At 32.5% G+C, this 21,702-nt stretch overlaps 2 protein-coding genes and 1 long non-coding RNA gene across 3 annotated transcripts; all 3 read right to left on the reverse strand.

Annotated features, from left to right (window-relative positions):
* Positions 1–6,543: 6,543 nt before the first annotated feature.
* On the reverse strand, positions 6,544–10,513 carry LOC149492006 (uncharacterized). The gene is made up of 2 exons (XR_016319183.1): positions 10,321–10,513; positions 6,544–6,957 (listed from the first exon to the last, which is right to left on the reverse strand). It is a non-coding gene; the product is annotated as an uncharacterized LOC149492006 (long non-coding RNA).
* Positions 10,514–10,530: 17 nt separating this feature from the next.
* LOC149492007 (cullin-associated NEDD8-dissociated protein 1-like) lies at positions 10,531–15,771 on the reverse strand. The gene is made up of 13 exons (XM_089716929.1): positions 15,629–15,771; positions 14,913–15,017; positions 14,406–14,575; positions 13,974–14,184; positions 13,725–13,890; positions 12,584–12,713; positions 12,131–12,245; positions 11,862–12,019; positions 11,648–11,732; positions 11,347–11,397; positions 11,188–11,270; positions 10,722–10,800; positions 10,531–10,629 (listed from the first exon to the last, which is right to left on the reverse strand). The coding sequence occupies exons 4-13, from the start codon at positions 14,136–14,138 to the stop codon at positions 10,531–10,533; spliced, it is 1,131 nt and encodes a 376-aa protein (XP_089573055.1). The 5' UTR covers positions 14,139–14,184; positions 14,406–14,575; positions 14,913–15,017; positions 15,629–15,771.
* Positions 15,772–17,473: 1,702 nt separating this feature from the next.
* On the reverse strand, positions 17,474–21,297 carry LOC149492008 (uncharacterized). Its single transcript, XM_089716928.1, has 5 exons — positions 21,273–21,297; positions 20,521–20,631; positions 20,064–20,401; positions 19,402–19,497; positions 17,474–17,994 (listed from the first exon to the last, which is right to left on the reverse strand). The coding sequence occupies exons 2-5, from the start codon at positions 20,621–20,623 to the stop codon at positions 17,893–17,895; spliced, it is 639 nt and encodes a 212-aa protein (XP_089573054.1). The 5' UTR covers positions 20,624–20,631; positions 21,273–21,297; the 3' UTR covers positions 17,474–17,892.
* Positions 21,298–21,702: the final 405 nt, after the last annotated feature.

A 21,702-nucleotide genomic window follows, 5' to 3' on the forward strand; every position in this document is an offset into this window, starting at 1 on the left:
CATGAAAAACTAACTACAGCTAATAAGTCTAAATTAGAAATTCTTGGTAAAATTGAAGCAGATATTGTAAATAATGAGTTAGAAATTAAAACAATATTCTTACTTTCACCACAGATAAATTATATGGTAATCTTAGGAACACCATTTATAAACCTCATTACACCATATTCTGTAAAAGAAGATTGTATTAAATTTAAAGTAAAGGAAATAAAGCTAGGTTAGAATTTACTGAAAAACCTAGGAGAAAAAATTTAAATTTATTAAAAGCTCATTCTATTAAAACTTTGGAAATTAATTCTTTAATAAAATCTAAAGAAGAAGAATTAAATAATTTGAGAAATCATACATACCTCCAAAGGATTAAAAATCAACTCGAAGATAAAGATATTCAAACTAGAATTAGTAAATTAAGAGCATTTATGGAACAAAAACTATGTGCAGATCATCCCAATGCATTTTGGAAACGTAAACAACACATGGTAGATTTACCTTATGAAAAGGACTTTGATGAAAAGTCTATTACAACTAAAGCTCGGCCTATTCAAATGAGCCCTGAACTCATAGACCATTGTCGAAAAGAAATTCAGGATTTAGAAAGTAAAAAATTAATTAGCAAATCCAGAAGTCCTTGGTCTTGTGCAGCTTTTATGTCAATAAAAATGCTGAAATAGAAAGAGGAGTACCTAGATTAGTAATTAATTATAAGCCATTAAACACAGCTTTAAAATGGATAAGGTATCCATTACCTAATAAAAAAGATCTATTAAAACAATTGTATAATGCAAACATTTTTCAGTAAATTTGATATGAAATCTGGTTATTGGCAGATCCAGATTCATCCTAATGACAGATATAAAACAGCATTCACAGTTCCTTTCGGACAATACGAATGGAATGTAATGCCTTTTGGATTAAAAAAATGCTCCTTCTGAGTTCCAGAGGATCATGAATGATATATTTAATCCCCATAGTAAATTCTGCATAGTGTATATTGATGATGTTCTAGTTTTTAGTAGAACATTAGAAGAACATTTTAGACACTTAAACAAGTTTTGCACGGTAATTGAAATGAATGGATAGCATTAAGTAAACATAAATGGACTTATTTAAAACTAAAGTTAGGTTTTTAGGCCACTATATAGAACAGGGTTATTATCAGCCCATAGAACGAGCTATGGTTTTGGGGCCCAAGTTCCCTGATGGAAATTAACCATAAAACCAACTTCAACGTTTTCTTGGATGTTTAAAACTATGTTATAGATTTTTATCCAAACCTCAATTGCATGATAAAACCATTACATGATAGGTCTTAAGAAAATGCTGGCCCATGGACAGCCCAGCATACACAGTTAGTAAACAAAGATAAAGGCCTTAGTAACAGATATTCCATATCTTTATATCCCTGATCCAACAGCTTTTAAAATTGTTGAAACAGATGCTTCAGATGTTGGATATGGCGGTATTTTAAAACAAGTAGTTAATAGTAAAGAACGTATTATTCAGTATACGTCTGGTCATTGAAACCCAACTCACATGAACTATTCTACTATTAAAAAGGAGATTTAAGTATAGTAATTTGCATAAAACAAATTTCAATCTGATTTATTAAATAAAAAATTTGTTACTTCGTATTGATTGTAAATCTGCAAAAGATGTTTTACAAAAAGATGTCAAAAATCTGGCTTCTAAACAATTTTTGCTAGATGGCAAGCTTTACTTAGTATATTTGAATTTGATATTGAATTTATTCAAGGAGATAAAACAACAATCCAGACTTCCTGACTCGAGAATTCTTACAGAACGATGGGCAGGCAAAAAGGATAAGGGCAAAGCCCCTAAAGAAGAACCTGCATCACCTACTAAAGCTCTTTCTGAGCATTCAGAAGATTTACCTAAAACCCTAGACACTAAAATTTCTCCAGATCTTAAAAAATGGATTGAACAGTTAAGTCAATCCCCTGAAGTGTTTAAGGCGTTACAAAGTATAGCGTCCTCTTCCACAGAGGCGCCAGGTATGTCTCTACACCTAAAGCGATCGTACCCGTTCATGGGTACGGCTAGCTCCTGTCTCAAACGGTAGACCAGTAAAGACTTATCAAATCCGTTTGATGGCTGTGGTGTTTGCCAAAAATCCAGTATACTCCAAGTATAACATAAATGGTTTGTTAAAAATTCATTTTGATTATGAAATTGAGATTGAGGATGGATATAACAATATAATTCTTGGTCTGTTTTAAAACAATATTATCCTGAGGATTGGTATTTTCCTCCAACAGATCTCTCAAAACCTCAGGAATATTATCACAATATTCTTTTGGATACATGCTCCGTAAAAATTAAAACATAATTATGATTCAAAAAATACATCGATTATTTTGGTTATTCTTCACTTAAAATACACAGATTCTTCATCCCAAGGATTGGCCTAAACCCTCTCTTTATACACCCTGTACAATTTAAAGTTTTATATAAACATGTCCAACAGTACTGTTTATAATTATTTTGATTACCGTGATGCATGGGAAAGAGTTTTTGCTATTCAAAATCCCACTAGCTACGCATTCATGGTAATCTATTTTGATACTTCATTCCGTACCGACTGTAGAGTGCCTACTGGTTAATAAAGATGGTGGCAAACAAGGGGTATTCCAATGAATTCTCCCTCCTCCAATTCAGGCCTTATATCAGTATTTTAAAGCCCATTATACCAACTTAGTCCTGCGGAAGCCATATTCCTTCCCTTATGTATTATTGTATGGCCTTCTTCACGCCCTGGGTATATCAATGGTAGTTTGGACACTCAGTAATGCCGTAGGAACATACCAGATTCCTATGTTGGTAAAAAGCACAAGATTAAATGGTGGGGATCTTCAAAACTCTACCACGGAACTTAAAATTGATCTTGGATACGTGATAAATTAAAACAGGTTTCTCCATTAACCTATGCAACCACTCTTGCATTAAAGGATCAACCGACTTTCGGAATCCAAAAAGCACAGTGCCAAGCAAGGTTAGCTGCTGCTAAAACTCCGATGAGTATAAAGAATCTGTCAAGAAATGCTTCAGCATCTTTCAACAGATTCTGATTCTCCAGTAAAACCCTCATCAAGTAAAAAGCAGCAGACTGTTCCAGTAAAATATCTAAATCAAGCAAACAGAGTGGGCTGACATGGCTTCCTCTTCTTCATCAACATCATTCCCACTATCCTCCAACGAAGATAGTGATGATGACTTTTGAATCCATTATAGTCAAAAGTAAAGCTGATAAGGCAAAAGAAAAATTAAAGCAAAAAGCAAAGTAAAGAAAAAAGAAAAGAAAAAGAAGGACCATCGTCCTCATCTGAGTAAAAGGCAGGTGAAACCTTATTTCACCAATCACTTCTCTCAGGTAAAACAAAAGTGACGGCTACAGTAAAATCAAGTGGCAGACAACACTGTTCATCCACAGTAAAGGTCAACACTATTCAAGATTCGGTGGCAGACCAAGACTGTTCATCTAAGTAAAGAAGTAGTAAAGATTCTTTTCTATGTTATTTAAAGGGAGCCTTCCTCTTGTGAAGGCATAAGCTTGATAACCAATATTCTAAACTCTCTCATCCTCTCCCCTAAGAGTTCTTTGTAAGCATTCAACGTTCGAAGTCTGGATTGTAAACTTTAAACTTGTAAGTTTAAATTTGAATTTCATATTTAAATAAAGTTATTTATTTAAATTTATAAACTGCTACTACTAAGCCCTGTTAAAGGCTTCCTTCTCTTCTCCCTCCACATCTGACTTAGTTCTGGGGATCCCAGGCTAAGGTTGCAGGAACCCTCAACCTTAATTAAAATCAATAATTAAAATTGATTGAGTTAATTGATAAATATTAGTTTGTATTTAAGTATGCTCTGTGGTTGCACCTTCGTGTGATCTTCCACATCAGAAATATTGTTCTTGTTGTTCATAAACATAACTGTTCATTCACTGTTTAATTAAAACGGATACTGTTCATCTTTAAACATACTGTTTAAATTAAAATTCTTTGGTATATCAGCTGGAAACACATAACCTCCTGGTGTTTATCATTGCACTTGATAACAAGGGAAACTTTGTGCTACAACGCTAAGTACCATATGAATTATATTCATGTTTTTGTAAATTTAAGAGAAAATAATATTTTGATTACAATATATAATATTAATTTAAATATTTTTGAAATATTATTAATTTAAATAATAGATCTATTTTAGTTGATATGTTTGATATAAATTTGGATAATATAAATCATTTCTTGTTTGAAATATAATAAACTTAAATCGGTCGATCTTGGTTATTTATGGTATCAGAGCCTTGGTTATTTTAAAACAATATTATCCTGAGGATTGGTATTTTCCTCCAACAGATCTCTCAAACCTCAGGAATATTATCACAATATTCTTTTGGATACAGGCTCTGATACCATAAATAACCAAGATCGACCGATTTAAGTATTTATTATATTTCAAACAAGAAATGATTTATATTATCCAAATTTATATCAAACATATCAACTAAAATAGATCTATTATTTAAATTAATTAATATTTCAAAATATTTAAATTAATATATATTGTAATCAAATATTATTTTCTCTTAAATTTACAAAAACATGAATATAATTCATATGGTACTTAGCGTTGTAGCACAAAGTTTCCCTTGTTTATCAAGTGCAATGATAAACACCAGGAGGTTATGTGTTTCCAGCGATATACCAAAGAATTTAATTTAAACAGTATCTGTTTAAAGATGAACAGTATCCGTTTTAATTTAAACAGTGAATGACAGTATATGTTTATGAACAACAAGAACAATATTTCTGATGTGGAAGATCACACGAAGGTGCAACCACAGAGCATACTTATAAATTTACAAACTAATATTTATCAATTAACTCAATCAATTTTAATTATTTGATTTTAATTAAGGTTGAGGGTTCCTGCAACCTTAGCCTGGGATCCCCAGAACTAAGTCAGAATGTGGAGGGAGAGAGAAGGAAGCCTTTAACAGGCTTAGTAGTAGCAGTTTATAATTTAAATAAATAACTTATTTAAATATGAAATTCAAATTTAAACTTACAGTTTAAAGTTTACAATCCAGACTTCGAACGTTGAATGCTTACAAAGAACTCTTAGGGGAGAGGATGAGAGAGTTTAGAATATTTGGTTATTCAAGCTTATGCCTTCACAAGAGGAAAGGCTCCCTTTAAATAACATAGAAAAGAATCTTACTATGCTTCTTTTACTGTAGATGAACAGTTCTTGGTCTGCCATCGAATCTTGAATAGTGTTGACCTTTACTGTGGATGAACAGTGAATTGTCTTCCACTGATTTTACTGTAGCGTCACATGTTTTGTTTTACCTGGAGAGAAAGTGATGGTGAAATGAGGTTTCACCTGCCTTTTACTCAGATGAGGACGATGGGTCCTTCTTTTTCTTTTCTTTTTCTTTACTTTGCTTTTTTGCTTTAATTTTTCTTTTGCCGTATCAGCTTACTTTGACTATAATGGATTCAAAAGTCTCATCATCCTATCTTCGTTGGGGACAGTGGGAATGATGTTGATGAAGAAGAGGAAGCCATGTCAGCCCACCTCTGTTGCTTGATTTAGATATTTTACTGGAACAGTCTGCAGGCTTTTTACTTGATGAGGGTTTTACTGGAGAATCAGAATCTGTTGAAAGATGCTGAAAGCATTTCTGACAGATTCTTTTATACTCATCCGGATTTTAGCAGCAGCTAACCTTGCTTGGCACTGTGCTTTTTGGATTCCGAAAGTCGGTTGATCCTTTAATGCAAGAGTGGTTGCATAGGTTAATGGAGAGACCTGTTTTAATTTATCACGTATCCAAAGATCAATTTTAAGTTCCGTGGTAGAGTTTTTGAATGATCCCCACCATTTAATCTTGTGCCGTTTTACCAATATAGGAATCTGATATGTTCCTACGGCATACTGAGTGTCCAAATACCATTGATATACCCAGGGCGTGAAGAAGGCCATACAATAATACATAAGGGAAGGAATATGGGCTTCCGCAGGACTAGGTTTATAATGGGCTTTAAAATACTGATATAAGGCCTGAATTGGAGGAGGGAGAATTTCATTGGAAATACCCCTTGTTTGCCACCATCTTTTAAACCAGTTAGGCACTCTACAGTCGGTACGGAATGAAGTATCAAAATAGATTAACCATGAATGCGTAGCAGTGGGATTTTGAATAGCAAAAACTCTTTCCCATGCATCACGGTAATCAAAATAATTATAAACAGTACTGTGGACATGTTTATATAAAACTTTAAATTGTACAGGTGTATAAAGAGAGGGTTTAGGCCAATCCTTGGGATGAAGAATTCTGTGGATTTTAAGTGAAGAATACAAAATAATCGATTATTTTTTGAATCATAATTATGTTTAATTTTTACGGAGCCTGTATCCAAAAGAATATTGTGATAATATTCCTGAGGTTTTGAGAGATCTGTTGGAGGAAAATACCAATCCTCAGGATAATATTGTTTTAAAACAGACCAAGAATTAATATTGTTATATCCATCCTCAATCTCAATTTCATAATCAAAATGATTTTTAACAAACCATTTATGTATACTTGGAGTATACTGGATTTTTGGCAAACCCACAGCCATCAACGGATTTGATAAGTCTTTACTGTCTACCGTTTGAGACAGACTAGCCGTACCATGAACGGGTACGATCGCTTTAGGTGTAGAAGACATACCTGGCGCCTCTGTGGAAGAGGACGCTATACTTTGTAACGCCTTAAACACTTCAGGGGATTGACTTAACTGTTCAATCCATTTTTTAAGATCTGGAGAAATTTTAGTGTCTAGGGTTTTAGGTAAATCTTCTGAATGCTCAGAAAGAGCTTTAGTAGGTGATGCAGGTTCTTCTTTAGGGGCTTTGCCCTTATCCTTTTTCCTGCCCATCGTTCTGTAAGAATTCTCGAGTCAGAAAGTCTGGATTGTTGTTTTTATCTCCTTGAATAAATTCAATATCAAATTCAAATATACTAAGTAAAGCTTGCCATCTAGCAAAAATTTGTTTAGAAGCCAGATTTTTGACATCTTTTTGTAAAACATCTTTTGCAGATTTACAATCAATACGAAGTAAAAATTTTTTATTTAATAAATCAGATTGAAATTTGTTTATGCAAATTACTATACTTAAAATCTCCTTTTTAATAGTAGAATAGTTCATTTGAGTTGGGTTCCAATGACCAGACGTATACTGAATAATACGTTCTTTATATTAATTACTTGTTTTAAAATACCGCCATATCCAACATCTGAAGCATCTGTTTCAACAATTTTAAAAGCTGTTGGATCAGGGATATAAAGATATGGAATATCTGTTACTAAGGCCTTTATCTTTTTTACTAACTGTGTATGCTGGGCTGTCCATGGGCCAGCATTTTTCTTAAGCCTATCATGTAATGGTTTTATCATGCAATTGAGGTTTGGATAAAAATCTATAACATAGTTTAAACATCCAAGAAAACGTTGAAGTTGGGTTTTATTGGTTAATTCATCAGGGAACTTGGTCCCAAAAACCATAGCTCGTTCTATGGGCTGGATAATACCCTGTTCTATATAGTGGCCTAAAAACCTAACTTTAGTTTTAAATAAGTCCATTTTAGTTTTACTTAATGCTAATCCATTCATTTCAATTACCGTGCAAAACTTGTTTAAGTGTCTAAAATGTTCTTCTAATGTTCTACTAAAAACTAGAACATCATCAATATACACTATGCAGAATTTACTATGGGGATTAAATATATCATTCATGATCCTCTGGAACTCAGAAGGAGCATTTTTTAATCCAAAAGGCATTACATTCCATTCGTATTGTCCGAAAGGAACTGTGAATGCTGTTTTATATCTGTCATTAGGATGAATCTGGATCTGCCAATAACCAGATTTCATATCAAATTTACTGAAAATGTTTGCATTATACAATTGTTTTAATAGATCTTTTTTATTAGGTAATGGATACCTTATCCATTTTAAAGCTGTGTTTAATGGCTTATAATTAATTACTAATCTAGGTACTCCTCTTTCTATTTCAGCATTTTTATTGACATAAAAAGCTGCACAAGACCAAGGACTTCTGGATTTGCTAATTAATTTTTTACTTTCTAAATCCTGAATTTCTTTTCGACAATGGTCTATGAGTTCAGGGCTCATTTGAATAGGCCGAGCTTTAGTTGTAATAGACTTTTCATCAAAGTCCTTTCATAAGGTAAATCTACCATGTGTTGTTTACGTTTCCAAAATGCATTGGGATGATCTGCACATAGTTTTTGTTCCATAAATGCTCTTAATTTACTAATTCTAGTTTGAATATCTTTATCTTCGAGTTGATTTTTAATCCTTTGGAGGTATGTATGATTTCTCAAATTATTTAATTCTTCTTCTTTAGATTTTATTAAAGAATTAATTTCCAAAGTTTTAATAGAATGAGCTTTTAATAAATTTAAATTTTTTCTCCTAGGTTTTTCAGTAAATTCTAACCTAGCTTTATTCCTTTACTTTAAATTTAATACAATCTTCTTTTACAGAATATGGTGTAATGAGGTTTATAAATGGTGTTCCTAAGATTACCATATAATTTATCTGTGGTGAAAGTAAGAATATTGTTTTAATTTCTAACTCATTATTTACAATATCTGCTTCAATTTTACCAAGAATTTCTAATTTAGACTTATTAGCTGTAGTTAGGTTTTCATGGGTTTCTGACCAAAATCTATGTGGTATTAAATCAGATTTTATACAGTTTAAATCTGCTCCTGTGTCGAATAAAGCTATACCATTTACTATAAAATCATGTGAAATTTGTAAAGTTAATTTTACTAAATATTTTCTAGATGTTATTCTTGTAAAAGAAAAAGAAAATGTGGATTTATTTCTTCATCTTCATTTATCTCATTTATTCCATCTGTGATTTTATCATCTGGTTCATCAGAAGAGGAACTAGATACCAACTGGGTTTCTAATTGTTTTATTTTTTCATTATGTACTTGTGCCTGATGTTTTAAGTCTTTGACTTCATTTTTTAATACTTTAATTTCTTTATGCAAATCTTCTAATGTTAGTTTTGTCTCCAATTTTTTATTTTTATTTAATATAGTAGTTAAATCATAAGTATTAGTCTGAATTTTAGGTATGTTAATTTTAACTTCTTTATCTTCTTCAAAACTTTGAATTAATTTTTTAAGAAGTTGACTTTTAAGATCATTATCTGTGAGAGTTTTTACTACTTCTAAGAGTGTATTCTGATCTTTAGTTAACATATTTATTGATTTTTCGGAAGAACTAGTTGTTGAACCAAGTTCATCAATTTGATTTTCACTTTCTTGTATCTCAGAATCTGATGTATCAGAAGTAAGATACAATTCATGAATTTATTTATAACATCATCTTCTAATTTTAATTCATGCAATTTCTTATTGAATTTACAAAATTTTGATGTGTGTCCTTTCCTTACCACATTTATAACAAGTTAAATCCTTGTATGAAATTTTTTCAGACTTTTTATATGGTCTTTTATTTTTAGATTTCTTATAATGTTTAGTTTTATCTTTACGATAATAGTCTTCTTTACTAGGCTTAGATCTATAATGTTTTTTATAGTGTTTCCTAGAACTTGATGGTTTAGAACATTGACCACTACATTGCTGAGTAGGGGTTATACTATAATTGAATTGTTGACAAAAACTTCCTAATTCTTGTTTAGTCTTTTTTAATTCAGATTTTAAAGTCTTTTGAAGTTTTAAATCTTGACAAATCTGTAATCCTTCTTTTTGAATTATACTTATTAATTGACCATAAGTTAATTTATTGTAGGGAATTGGATTACCATATTGGTGTTTAATATAATTCCTAACTTTTTCGCCTAAGAAGTAAGGTAAACCAGCTAAGAATTTTTCTTTCCAAAAAGCTTGATTAGAATCTTCCCTTAACATTAATCGTGTAAGAAAAGTGGTTTTATATAATTGAAATTGACCTAAGTGTTTACATTTTAAATTGCTTAAAAGTTCAGCATTTTTATCCTTTATTTAATGAACATGGTGAACTTTTAAGCAATTTAAAATGTAAACACTTAGGTCAATTTCAATTAAAGGAGATGCAATAACTAAGCCTATAGATTTAAAGGAGACAATTCACATAAAACTAAGTTCAACCCTACTCACCAGTAACAAGACAAGGATTTTTAGATATACATATATAATATATATATATACTAGTTTTGATAAAAAGTACAATGAAGATATACAGGAAGAATCATTGCTGTTACCTTTATTTGAGGATGGAACACAGGAGGAGAATGTGATGCCAATACCAATCTTGTAAATATAAGAGCTTCTATCTTCAAATTCGAGGTTGAAGATTTGTACTAGATATGGTGACATGAAGAATCAAAAAAAGCAAAAAACAATAACTTTAACTACGGGTAAGAAATTAAGCGACCATGATAGATAATCACCTCTAAGCAATTTACTTACATTTATGCCTTCTCTATTCCTGGAATGAGTGATCCAATGCGATCTGCTAGGCAGTCTGGCAAGACGACCACAAGTTCTTTCAGAACAGAAAATGCACCAACCTGCAGGCAAATGAGATGCTGTCAACTATAGTTGTGAAACATTATAAGCTAATGAACACACTAAATACATGACTGATTTGGCCAATCCCTACCTTTCTCTTGATAGATTTCTCGCGAAGCTGCCTATTTATAGATTTAACAATCTTTGGCACTTCCTGCTTCAATAACCACCTTTGGCTCTACAACAGCAGCATATAAGTAATTCAACAAAAGACAACTCTTAAAACAAGAAATAAATTGCAAATGAAATAATTCCATTTATTAAATATCTAAATTCAAGCATAAAATATGGTTCCACGCTTTCCTCCCAGTGGCTTCTCTATAAACCATCAAAGTCAATTTGAAATTCACCTTTATGTATTAGAAGTTCTAATAATATTCAGGATGGTTTTGAAATCATAGAATAAACTAGATAGATAAATATAGAACAAATGAAAAGCAAATAACAGCAACAAGAAATGCCTCAAAAGGGCACCATGTGACATTCAAACTCAATGTAATGTAATTTCAAGTCAAAAAGAGAGATGTAGAGAAATTTGAAACACATCAGATACATGCCTCGATTCATTTATATCAATCTGCCCTTTTGTAACATTTCCAGTTTGACGTAGTAGCTCAATGAATGTATTGAACACATCCATCTGTATCAAAACATAATCAGATTACTAGCCAGAGTAAAAGTAACTAAACACCAACAATTGATTGATCCCAGCCCACCTTGACATTTTCCTCCCTTTCTTTAAACCTATCAATCAGTTTAGGACAGGCCTGTATAAAAAGATAATTGAATGTTCAATGATATTAATCCCAGATCTTGAAATTGTAAAGGAAACCCATTTATCAGACAAATCAGGACATAATCTCATGAATATATCATATGTCAAAAGAGGTAAATCTTTTAAGACACCCATTTTGAAGCTTATATTCAGTTTCAAAGCAATGAATCAATCAAAAGTCCAGCTAAGCCACCACGTAGGATGATATCAAGAAATTGATTGACAAGATAATGCATATATACCTCCTCATAAAGCTTTGAGAGCAGCTCAGGACGAGAAACGATTAATGCTGCTAAGCATTTGGCAGCTGCTCTTCGAACTTTCCAGCTGACATCCTCATCATCAGTATATTCATTTGCACTCTCACCGCAAAAACAAAGAAGGACCAGAACTAAGTAACAAGTTCATCAAGGACATGCATTATTCATCAACTCACATACTTTGCAGAAAACATACTCATCCTCCTCTTCTTCATGACTCTTATCATCAGTATCCTCTTCCATGTTATCAGTGAAGTTTGGATCATAACGTAGGTATTCTAGAGTAAGATGAAGAATTTCATCACAATAAGAAGAAATGTCCCTGGGGCACCTGAGAAGAAAACTTTCCAGTGCCTACAGTTAAAATTTAATAGTTGAGAGCACAGTTATGATTTAACAAGCTAATAAGGCATTTTATGAAAATAAATCAAGGGAAAAAAAAATGAGTGGGCAGATATACAGCACCTGCAAGCTATATTCACGAAGCTCCTCATCATTCTCCGAGGCACTTGTGCAGTAATTAATCAGAACTGGCACAGTGTCTCCAAGATGAGGTCCAAATCGGTAACCGACAGCACAGCTAAAAAACCATAAAGCAACATTTGTGAGCACAACCATACTTTGGTTTATACGTTGAAGGATGACTGGACAATTAATATGATTATTGAAATCTAAAGCATAAAGCTCTAAGTTTCACTTTTTGCAGCACTGAAAATCCCAAGATTACACCACAAGCACATGCATAGATACTGGCATGTTGGATATCATATCCAACCTCTTTTAAGTTCTAGCTCCAGTGATCACACAAAATAATGCAAAATTTAACTTTTCATGAAGATCGTGTACTTTCTTCAAAACATACCCACAGGACAGTGAAAAGGGAATAAAGTATAAACTAACAATTGCAGTGTAGCTTACCTTAAAGCACCAATCATTTGAATGTTTGTACAGGTCATTTCAGGCTTTACACCCTTACTTCTTAAGCTCTGAACGACTTCAATTGTTGCCTTCGCCAATAAATCATCTGACAAGCTTGAAGCAAGAGATACTGAAAAAAGAGAAAATATTTGGCATGCCAAATTTCCTTTCTTGTTGACAGAAAATTGAATCTCTCATTTAAAGTTGCAGCCCAAAACAGACATCCAAACCACCATGTCATACTTAATTGCAAATCTCATAAAATGAAGAACATAATCCATTCCAAAAACCTATCTGCTCTCTTTGTTCATGCATTGAGAGAATTGTCCAAATTGAGAACTAAAAGTGCAGGATAAATCACCAACTTGTGAATAACATGTCTAGTCCTCATAATGGCACCCTAGCAGCTAATGCAAACTCATACCAGTCCTACTCACACTTTGCAATAAATTAGAACCTCTAACTGCCACAGTTGACTGCAGACCACATAAAGGTTCCCTAAACTTTTGGAACAAAACTTTCTAACCATTTGGAAGGTTGGCTCACTTTCAATCAGCTATATCTAATATTTCAACAGTATTCTGTATTTAGCACATATAAATAGATACAGTTTTTCTTTATGTATATAGCTATAAGTACATATACACACACACATATACACATATGTAACTTGAGTTATTTTTTATTTGTACACAAGAATTCATATATGCAACTGATGTTATTTTAAGACTGTTAGCAAGTATTTCAGTAAACTTTTGCTAGTTGAATGGTATTTTTTTATAAAGAGCTAGATTCTGAATCCGCAAGCTAGAATCTTTAGCTTTCAATCCAAGAGATTGAATCTTGAGATTTCAATCCAAAAGCTAGTTTCTTGTTATAAATTCTTGTTATAAATGTCAAACTTGCAGTTAAAAATGCAATCACTAGCTCCTGTTTTTTCGTTTACCAAATGCCTTGCTCCAGCAGTTGCAGGCTTAAACACTGATCAATAAAGATTAATAGTTTAACCAAACTGGCACTAGATCTTTTTGTTTAACACAAAAAGGGGAAACAAGCATAGAAACTATGAACTGACACTATTGGTTAAATGCCTTCAAAAAACACATCTTTGGAAAATTAAAACAAATTATCTTGATCATACCAATACAAGAAACGGTCTTCTTTCTGACACTGGCTTGATTGGAGTTCAACTGGGACAAAAGTGCATTTAAAAGCAACTCATGGTCGGTTGCCATCAAATTTCCAAATTTATGGAGCACATCACATAGAATATCAAGAGATTCGCATTTTATCTCTGTGCTCATTCCCTGAGGCAGAAAAGAATCAGGAAAAAATTATGCATGAGGCCTCAAAATGATGAATCAGTAGAACATTTCCATTAGAAACTCACTGGACTAGTTATTCCTTTTATCAACTGTGGAGATAGACAAATAAGAATGGATTGAGCAAGAGATTGTGTTGTAACTTCAGACACAATTGTCTTCAAAGCTATGCTTGCAATGTCACGATGTTGATCTTTGCCATTGAGCAATTTATCACAAAGCCTATTAGTCATCTCTACAACTCATGGCTCACTAACCTTCTTCACCAATGGGGCAAGACTGCAATACCACAGCCCAGACAAGGGAAAAGTACTGTAAAGATAAATCATGATATTGGTGGGAACAGAATCCAAAGAGACATTCATTGGCTTCAACATTTATCAAAAGAAAAGATTTTGAAATTACATAAAGCCAGTTGAGAAAATAATATCATAAATTTCAAAATATTCAGTTCGATTAGTCACATCCTCAAAATCTAATAATTGCAAAGAAAGGAATACCACTTCACAGCCAATCCAGAGACATCACCAGCCACATCATCAAGTTGCTGCAGAACAATATTTGACAGCTTTATCTCCAAATCAGTATCAGCTTTAAATGTCTCCTTGTTTAACTCATTCAGCAAGTCAGATGTTGCCATATATCTGTAATCTTTATCCTTACCCGTCATCTGCAAATAAAGGGAACAAAATCAATTGAATGACAATAAAGAGAAAAGCTTCATATAATTAACAGCCACCACCAGCCAAAATAGTATAAAGGAGCAAGGATCTCATCACAAAGGAGCAAAATTGTCTTTGCACAATGCTAAACCTCCAGTAGATATGACATACTATCATAAAACATAGAAGCAACAGAGGATGTAGAATACAAATTAATACATACACATGCGTGCATAAGTTAAAAAACTGAATTGGACAGTAACTTTTCCAGAATACATACTATTATAAAACATAGAAGAACAAGATGCACGTGTGCAAAAATTAAACAACTGAATTGGGCAGTACCTTTTCCAGAATACCAGTAATTTGCAAATTCGCCATCTTTGGCAACTATGCTTGCAGTGTTCTCAGAATTCAAACCTGATTTTAATGCTCCCTTGATATTACAACCTAGAAAGGAAAAAGGAATTGCAAGAATTATGCAGCTGCATATCCCCATATATGGTTGCTTGTAGAACAGAAAGGAATGCAAAGAAAAACAATAAATAAATCAAAAATCCTCCATTCCACACTTGATGATGGCACAAGCAATGAACCCAACAAAAGCAAAGGTGTAAATAAACACAAAATGGGAGCACAAGCAAGCATTGGTGTTTCTTCTAACGAATAGAAAAGGAATCAACACATAACCAAGAAGAACTCAAAAACTTTTTAAGGAAAAAACACGCACATTATGGCTATATAAGCAACATACAAGTTAAATAAAAAAACAAAATCAACTCAGCTGAAACAAAATCATTCGATTTTTCTACAAAACTTAGAACAAAATCATTCGAAACCCTAAATAGTTACCATCAACCCAACGAAAAGAAACTATCAAATATATTACAGAAAAGAAAACCCTAGAAGCTGACCTGAGCAGCAAAATCGAAAGCGGATAACCGCAATAGCAAAGGAACAACCGAAACAAAAGTAGAAAGCGAAATTAGTTATTTTCTTTTTTTTTTTTTTTTTTTCATTGTACATTGACAGCGAAAGCAGCAAGAGAGAGGAGATCGTACCGCGAAAAGAAGAGCTTGATTGATTGAGAAATTGTATTATCGAAAGTAAAATTGATCTGTTTATAGTTGTTTCTACTTTGTGTCTTTTGTTTCTGCTCCTGATGCTTTTGTTTCAGTGACTCGCTCTCACTCTAAAACCCACTTTTGTTGGAAATACAGGTGTTCTTTGTGTTGTGCCTAACAAAAAAGCCCACAGAAGACCGAGTACGTTCGGTCCGGTTCAGGAAGGATTTGTATCAACTCTTGTGACGAGTAACCTCGTCCGTTGGTTTTTTTTTTTTTTTTTTTTTTTTTTTTTTTTTTTTTTTTGAGTGCCTAAATTCGTGTTTGTCTATCGGATTGACCTACATGCTTAGTCCTAGCTGTTTACTTGTTTTAGTTATATTTGATCCAACGAAATTAATTTTTGTATGCAAAATTATATTATATATTTTAGGAAAAAAATACAATTATAGTCAAAATAGTACATGAAAGCTAGCTATGGAAGCAAGTTGAGGTTTCGTGGGGGTACCCAACCTAAAAAATTTTTTAAAGCAGGTTTGGGTATTGATTAAATATATGAGTATCAAATTGATTATCTTTATTAAGTTTGTGTTGGAGGTGGATGTAAAGTTATGGTACCTTCTGCCCACCAAAACTCATTGTATAGTTTAATATTTATTAAATATAATAAAATTCAAGTAAAAATTTATATATATATATATATATATATATATATATATATTGGGTATTTTATTAAAATTAAAATAAATTAAAATTCAAACCTAAAGCTCCAATCACTAATATCATCAAATACTAAAAAAAATTAATTACTTAAAAAATGTATCAAACTACTAGAATTTTAGAATTATCTTTCATTCATACTTTTCATTTTATAGTCCTATCGTTTATTTTTCATATCTATCTTTTAGGACTATGCGAAAATTAACTATAACAGACTTAGTGAAGTATTGCATAAATAAGTAAAATAGATTTTGTGGGTATCTTATGTACTCCAACCCATTTAAGGTGCGTTTGGATATTAGTTGGATGGGTGTGGATGTGTGTGTTAAAATTTTAAATGGCTGTGTGTATTAGGTATTCAAAAGAAATTTAAATGAGTTTATAATCGATATAAGTATCGGAATTTTTAAACGGATTTAGATATAGGTAATTTTAATATAGCAGGTATTCACCTCACTTCCAGTCCTTAATGAAAACTTTAAATTATGAATCTTACCAACACTTTCTATCTTTCTATCTAAAATACCAACATGTAAATGGATACATATCATAATTTAATAATTTCATAGTTAGTTTGATTATAATTTAAAAATCAAGTTAATGAACAAAATTTCAATCAGTTGACAATCAATAGAGTATTTTGAACCAAATGATTAAAGTGTTAATAAAATTAAAAGTTCAAAAATTCATAGTTAATTTTTGAAAATAAAAGATTCTCATGTATTGACTTTAGATTATAATTTAGAAACCATTTTATTTTTTCCCAGCATATTGCATTTTACCAAATATTATTTAGAGAGAAGAAAGAATTTGACAGTTGAAATCACATGAAAAATGACTAGAAAATGTAATTTTTCAGTATCTGACAATACATTCCCAAGAAAGCTAAATTCATGAATTCGTATACACAAAGAAAGGAAACGGATAAATCCATGAATGTTTTCATGGATTAAATTCCATGGATCCAAACAGAGTTCTTGAACTCTAAACCTGTCCTTTGTGTTATATGCTCTGAACTTCAATTTACGGAGATAAATTATAATAGCAAACATAATTTATCATGATGAGAAAGGCATCTTCAGTGTTATAGTTATTATTAGGCCGCGCAACTAACACTTCACATTGGATGATGCAAAAATCAAAGACTCAAAATTTTCTTGCCAATTCACCATCTAATGGTATACAATCTTGGCTTTTGGATAGAGCAATCCTTCCCTAAATGTTCTGAAAAGAAGGGTGGAGGAGCATGAGTTTACTCCCACAATCACAGCAAAATCTACTTAAGCTCCAACAAAATCATCTTTCCCATTCGCATCATCAACTGTATTGTAGGTCTCATATTCGAAGTCCTCGTCAAGATTTTCCATACTTTTCCAACAACAAATGACTTTGTTCCCATTGTTGTGAAAGGCGTTAGACCAAAAGCACGAGCTGTTTTGATCTCCCTAGCAAGCTTCCTCTGTGCCTTTGCACTTAGGCCAGTCTACAAAATGAACAATAAAACTGTGAGAGATATGGATAATCTTATCATCTAGATTGAATCAATTACAACATTTGAATTTGCACTCCATAATGCACATTACCTGGCTCCTCTTAATAATAATTCCAGCCTCTGTTATGAATTTTGCAAGGAATCTAACATTCTGCACAAAAAAAACTTTCCACTTAATTTAGATTCACACCACAATTTCAAGGATCAATTTGGGATAGTCACAAGTCGATTTTATGTTTAGAACTAGTTTTTTGGAAAATGATAAATGAAAAGTAAAAGCATTCAACTAAGACATTATTCTAGGTAGAGGCAGCCAAAGGAGAATCACAAAAGCAGCAGGAGTCAGACATCTAAGCAAGGGGTTTATAACAGAATTATATCATTTTGAAATATATTTTATAATGCAGATCTATCTATACTAAACAAGGGGTAAATAATAATAGGTGTTGAATTAATTAAATAATAGTTAAAATATCTTATTCTACATGGGTTTATATTGGTAAGGACACATATCAAATTGATATTTCACATCTAAAAAAAGTTAAATGAGGGAGACATAAGCACCATCTAAAAAAAAAATTGCAAACTCCATGATCCCTACTACAATAAAAATAAGGTTGAGGAAACTATCTCTCATCATTACCTCGAAAAAGATTTAAAATAAAAATCTTTTTATAATAGATACTCTTAAGGTCTTAGTTTTTATTATGAAGCTATAACCACAGATATGAATATGGAGAACATTTACAGAATCAGTTGACAGAAGATTCAGAACTTCAGACCAAAGAAAAGCTTTTAAAATAGAGATCCTCTTTGATTCTTTTAAGAATTAGTGAATTAGTCATTCTCTTATGTTGGGTATATAGAACAGAAAACACAAACACATACACATCCTTAAGTTCTCTTACAGAAACACTTCCTCAGAAAAAAAAAAAAAATTCTTTGCTTTTTATTGTCCCCATTCATTATCTATCATTGTCTGATAAACTCTCTGCCACATACTACAAGCATCAAATCTGAGAATGAATCCAACTGGATTGTTTTAGGCTTTTAGTTTAGTAGGCAACTTTTGTCTCAATGTTTTCAAAGATGTATTTATTTTTCAAATTTCAATTGATTGTAAACAGTTAATTGAATGTGCTGATCTAGTTTAATCTGGCTTTTCTAGTTCTAGAGATTCATCTTGTCTTCTAGTTTTAGTAGACAGGCTGATGACTGGTGAGGATCATTTGATTGGCTTTGGCACTAAGCACGGACATCTTACCATTTTGTAACATTGAAGTAGTATCATGCAAGATGTATGCTCCCTGAATTTTGCAATTACATTAAGTAAGATGGTATTCTATTCCCACCAAATTACCAATCCAGCTGATGAGCCAACAGCTATAAGAGCAATGGCTAACTCATAATCAATGGGAATACAAAACCCAATCCAGGTACTAATATAAGCAACCCATAAACAGCATTTACAGTTACAGGCTTTAAACAAATCATAAATAGCAGCATCAGTTTAAACCTATTTGTAGCACATGAAACAAAAACTATACGCAAAGCTCACCCGGAAATCGGCTTTTCTGAGAACTTCCTCCGTTGTTACTTCAAATTCCTGTCTTCTAGGAGGTTTACGATTTCCTGGCCTTTTAAGATCGAGATCCTGCAAAAGCAATCAACCTTGAGACAAGACAAACATGAGCATTAAAAAGGCACAAAATGTTCAAAACGGCACCAGCAAAAGAGTGCCAGAGAAAAGAGAGCACACTTATTGATGACATTTATAAGACAGAACAAGATTAACCTAGAAATCCTACTACTTCTATGATCCAAGGAATTTCCTCAAAAGAGATATCAATTGAAAAATCATCACTTTCATAATCGCCAGCATGTCTCAGGTTTAACAGTCAGTTCAAACATGTACTGTATGACTTAATGCAATTATGGACAACATCTATAAACAGTAAAAATACAAAATGCATAGTGCATACAACATACAATTTAATTAATACCTAAACCATTAATTGAACATATGTCCGCCTGACTTTTTTTTCACGCCATAGCCGCAGCTGATTGGGCTGTAGCTTATGTTCTATATCAAAACTCTTCAATCAGAAAGAAATAAAGCATATAGTTAAAAAGGCTTATGCTTTGAAAATACTTGTAGAAACTCATAACATTCAAACTGCAATATTCTAAGTACAGTGTCACGGCTATTATACTACATACCTTAACGTCATAAGTTGATCCATGATGAAAATTCATATCTGATCTGAAAACATAGTTATAGCTGCCTATTTCGTTAGGATCAAACTCAAAATATGTGGCCGCTTCCTTCAACTTTCCACCCATGCCATCAGATACTGAGTTAAAACTCTCATCTAGGCCATCCAAAGTCTGCCGACTGTTTCCTTCAGTCAGTCTAGAACCAGGAAATTTACGAGCTTTCTCAATTCTATCGAGCTTTCGGTAAAAGGAACTGTTATCTGAGCTATTAAATATTCGCGACTCAAACTCATCAATGGACTCAAAGGAATTAGGATTTCCCTTATCACCACTGGGATCACCTGTCCAAATGCCAAAAGAACAATAAAAAACACAATAAGCAACATTAACAGATAGCCGAGAAAGCGACGATGAATGCTACAGAATTTTTGAAGAATAGCAAAGTGATAGAGAGGTTCACCTGTAGGAGCAGCTGTAGAAAGAGGTTTTATGAAATTGGAGGTGAGGAGGTGGGATAAGCTGCTGCTATAGGAGCGTAGAGTAACGCTGGTTATTCTTCTCATTGATTCCGCTGGCAGGATTGAGAAATAGCATTAGTCTGTTATTAACTTAGATAAGTTAGGGGCGTGCAAAAATTTTCTGTTAATTTGTAAACCGAAATGCACAAATTTTCTGGACCAAAATGCAAGAATTATGCAGCCGCATATCCCCATATATGCTTGCATGTAAAACATAAAAGAACGCAAAAGTAACAAAAAAATAAATCAAAAATCCTCAATTCCACCAACCAAAGGTGTAAATAAACACAAAATGGGAGCACAAGCAAGCATAACTATTTCTTCTAATGAGTACAAACAGAATTACCAATTAACCAAGACGAACCAAATATTTAAGAAAAACACGCTCATGAAATTTTAAAAAATTTCAAATTGTTTTAGCAACTTGTCTGTCTCCAATCAAACTAAAAAAACACAAATTATCCAAATTAACAAATACATTCGAAACCCGAAATAGTCGCCATCAACCCAACGAAATGAAATTATCAAATATTACAGAACAGAAAACCCTCGAAGCTAACCTGAACAGCGAAATCGAAAGCGGATAACCACAATAGCAAAGAAAACAGCGAAACAAAAGTAGAAAACGAATTAGTTCTTTTCCTATTTTCCATTGTACATTGACAGAAAGCAGAGAGAGACCGAGAGATCGTACCGTGAAAAGGAGTGATTGATTGAGAAATTGTTTTACCGCAAGTAAGTTTGATGTGTGTTTTGTGTCCGCTCCTGTTGCTTTTGTATCAGTGACTCGCTCTCACCCTAAAACCAGTTTTGTTTGTAAATACAGGTGTTCTTTGCCCGACAAAAATGCCCGAGTACGCTAAGATGCAACCTCGGTCCGGTTCAGAACGGTTTGGTCAACTTTGGTAATGTGTGACCTCGTTTCTCGGTTTAGGGTCGTTGTTGTGTTTAGGGTCTAAGCTGTTTACTTTTTATTTATATTTGATCCAACGAAATTAATTTTTGCATGAGTAATTATATTATAATAATTTAAGAAAAAATAAAATTATATCTAAATTATTGTTAAATTAATATACACTTTTATTTTCAAAAACTAATTATGAATCCTTATTTCTTTCAAAACA

The sequence above is a fragment of the Jatropha curcas genome, unplaced genomic scaffold, assembly GCF_041381405.1.
Source record: "Jatropha curcas cultivar XTBG-Jc1 unplaced genomic scaffold, XTBG_Jcur_1.0 HiC_scaffold_170_pilon, whole genome shotgun sequence".
Lineage (NCBI taxonomy): Eukaryota > Viridiplantae > Streptophyta > Magnoliopsida > Malpighiales > Euphorbiaceae > Jatropha > Jatropha curcas.

What these genes read in the sequence shown, in the direction of transcription:
- LOC149492008 (XM_089716928.1), bottom strand. Translation starts at nt 20,623, where the DNA reads ATGAGAAGAATAACCAGCGTTACTCTACGCTCCTATAGCAGCAGCTTA. An exon ending in TTCTACAGCTGCTCCTACAG is followed by an intron (nt 20,402 to 20,520) that starts GTGAACCTCTCT and finishes GCATTTGGACAG; the next exon opens with GTGATCCCAGTGGTGATAAG. An exon ending in TCAGAAAAGCCGATTTCCGG is followed by an intron (nt 17,995 to 19,401) that starts GTGAGCTTTGCG and finishes TTTTTTGTGCAG; the next exon opens with AATGTTAGATTCCTTGCAAA.
- LOC149492007 (XM_089716929.1), bottom strand. Translation starts at nt 14,138, where the DNA reads ATGACTAATAGGCTTTGTGATAAATTGCTCAATGGCAAAGATCAACAT. An exon ending in ATTGATATAAATGAATCGAG is followed by an intron (nt 10,801 to 11,187) that starts GCATGTATCTGA and finishes GTAGAGCCAAAG; the next exon opens with GTGGTTATTGAAGCAGGAAG. An exon ending in AGAAATCTATCAAGAGAAAG is followed by an intron (nt 10,630 to 10,721) that starts GTAGGGATTGGC and finishes ATTTGCCTGCAG; the next exon opens with GTTGGTGCATTTTCTGTTCT.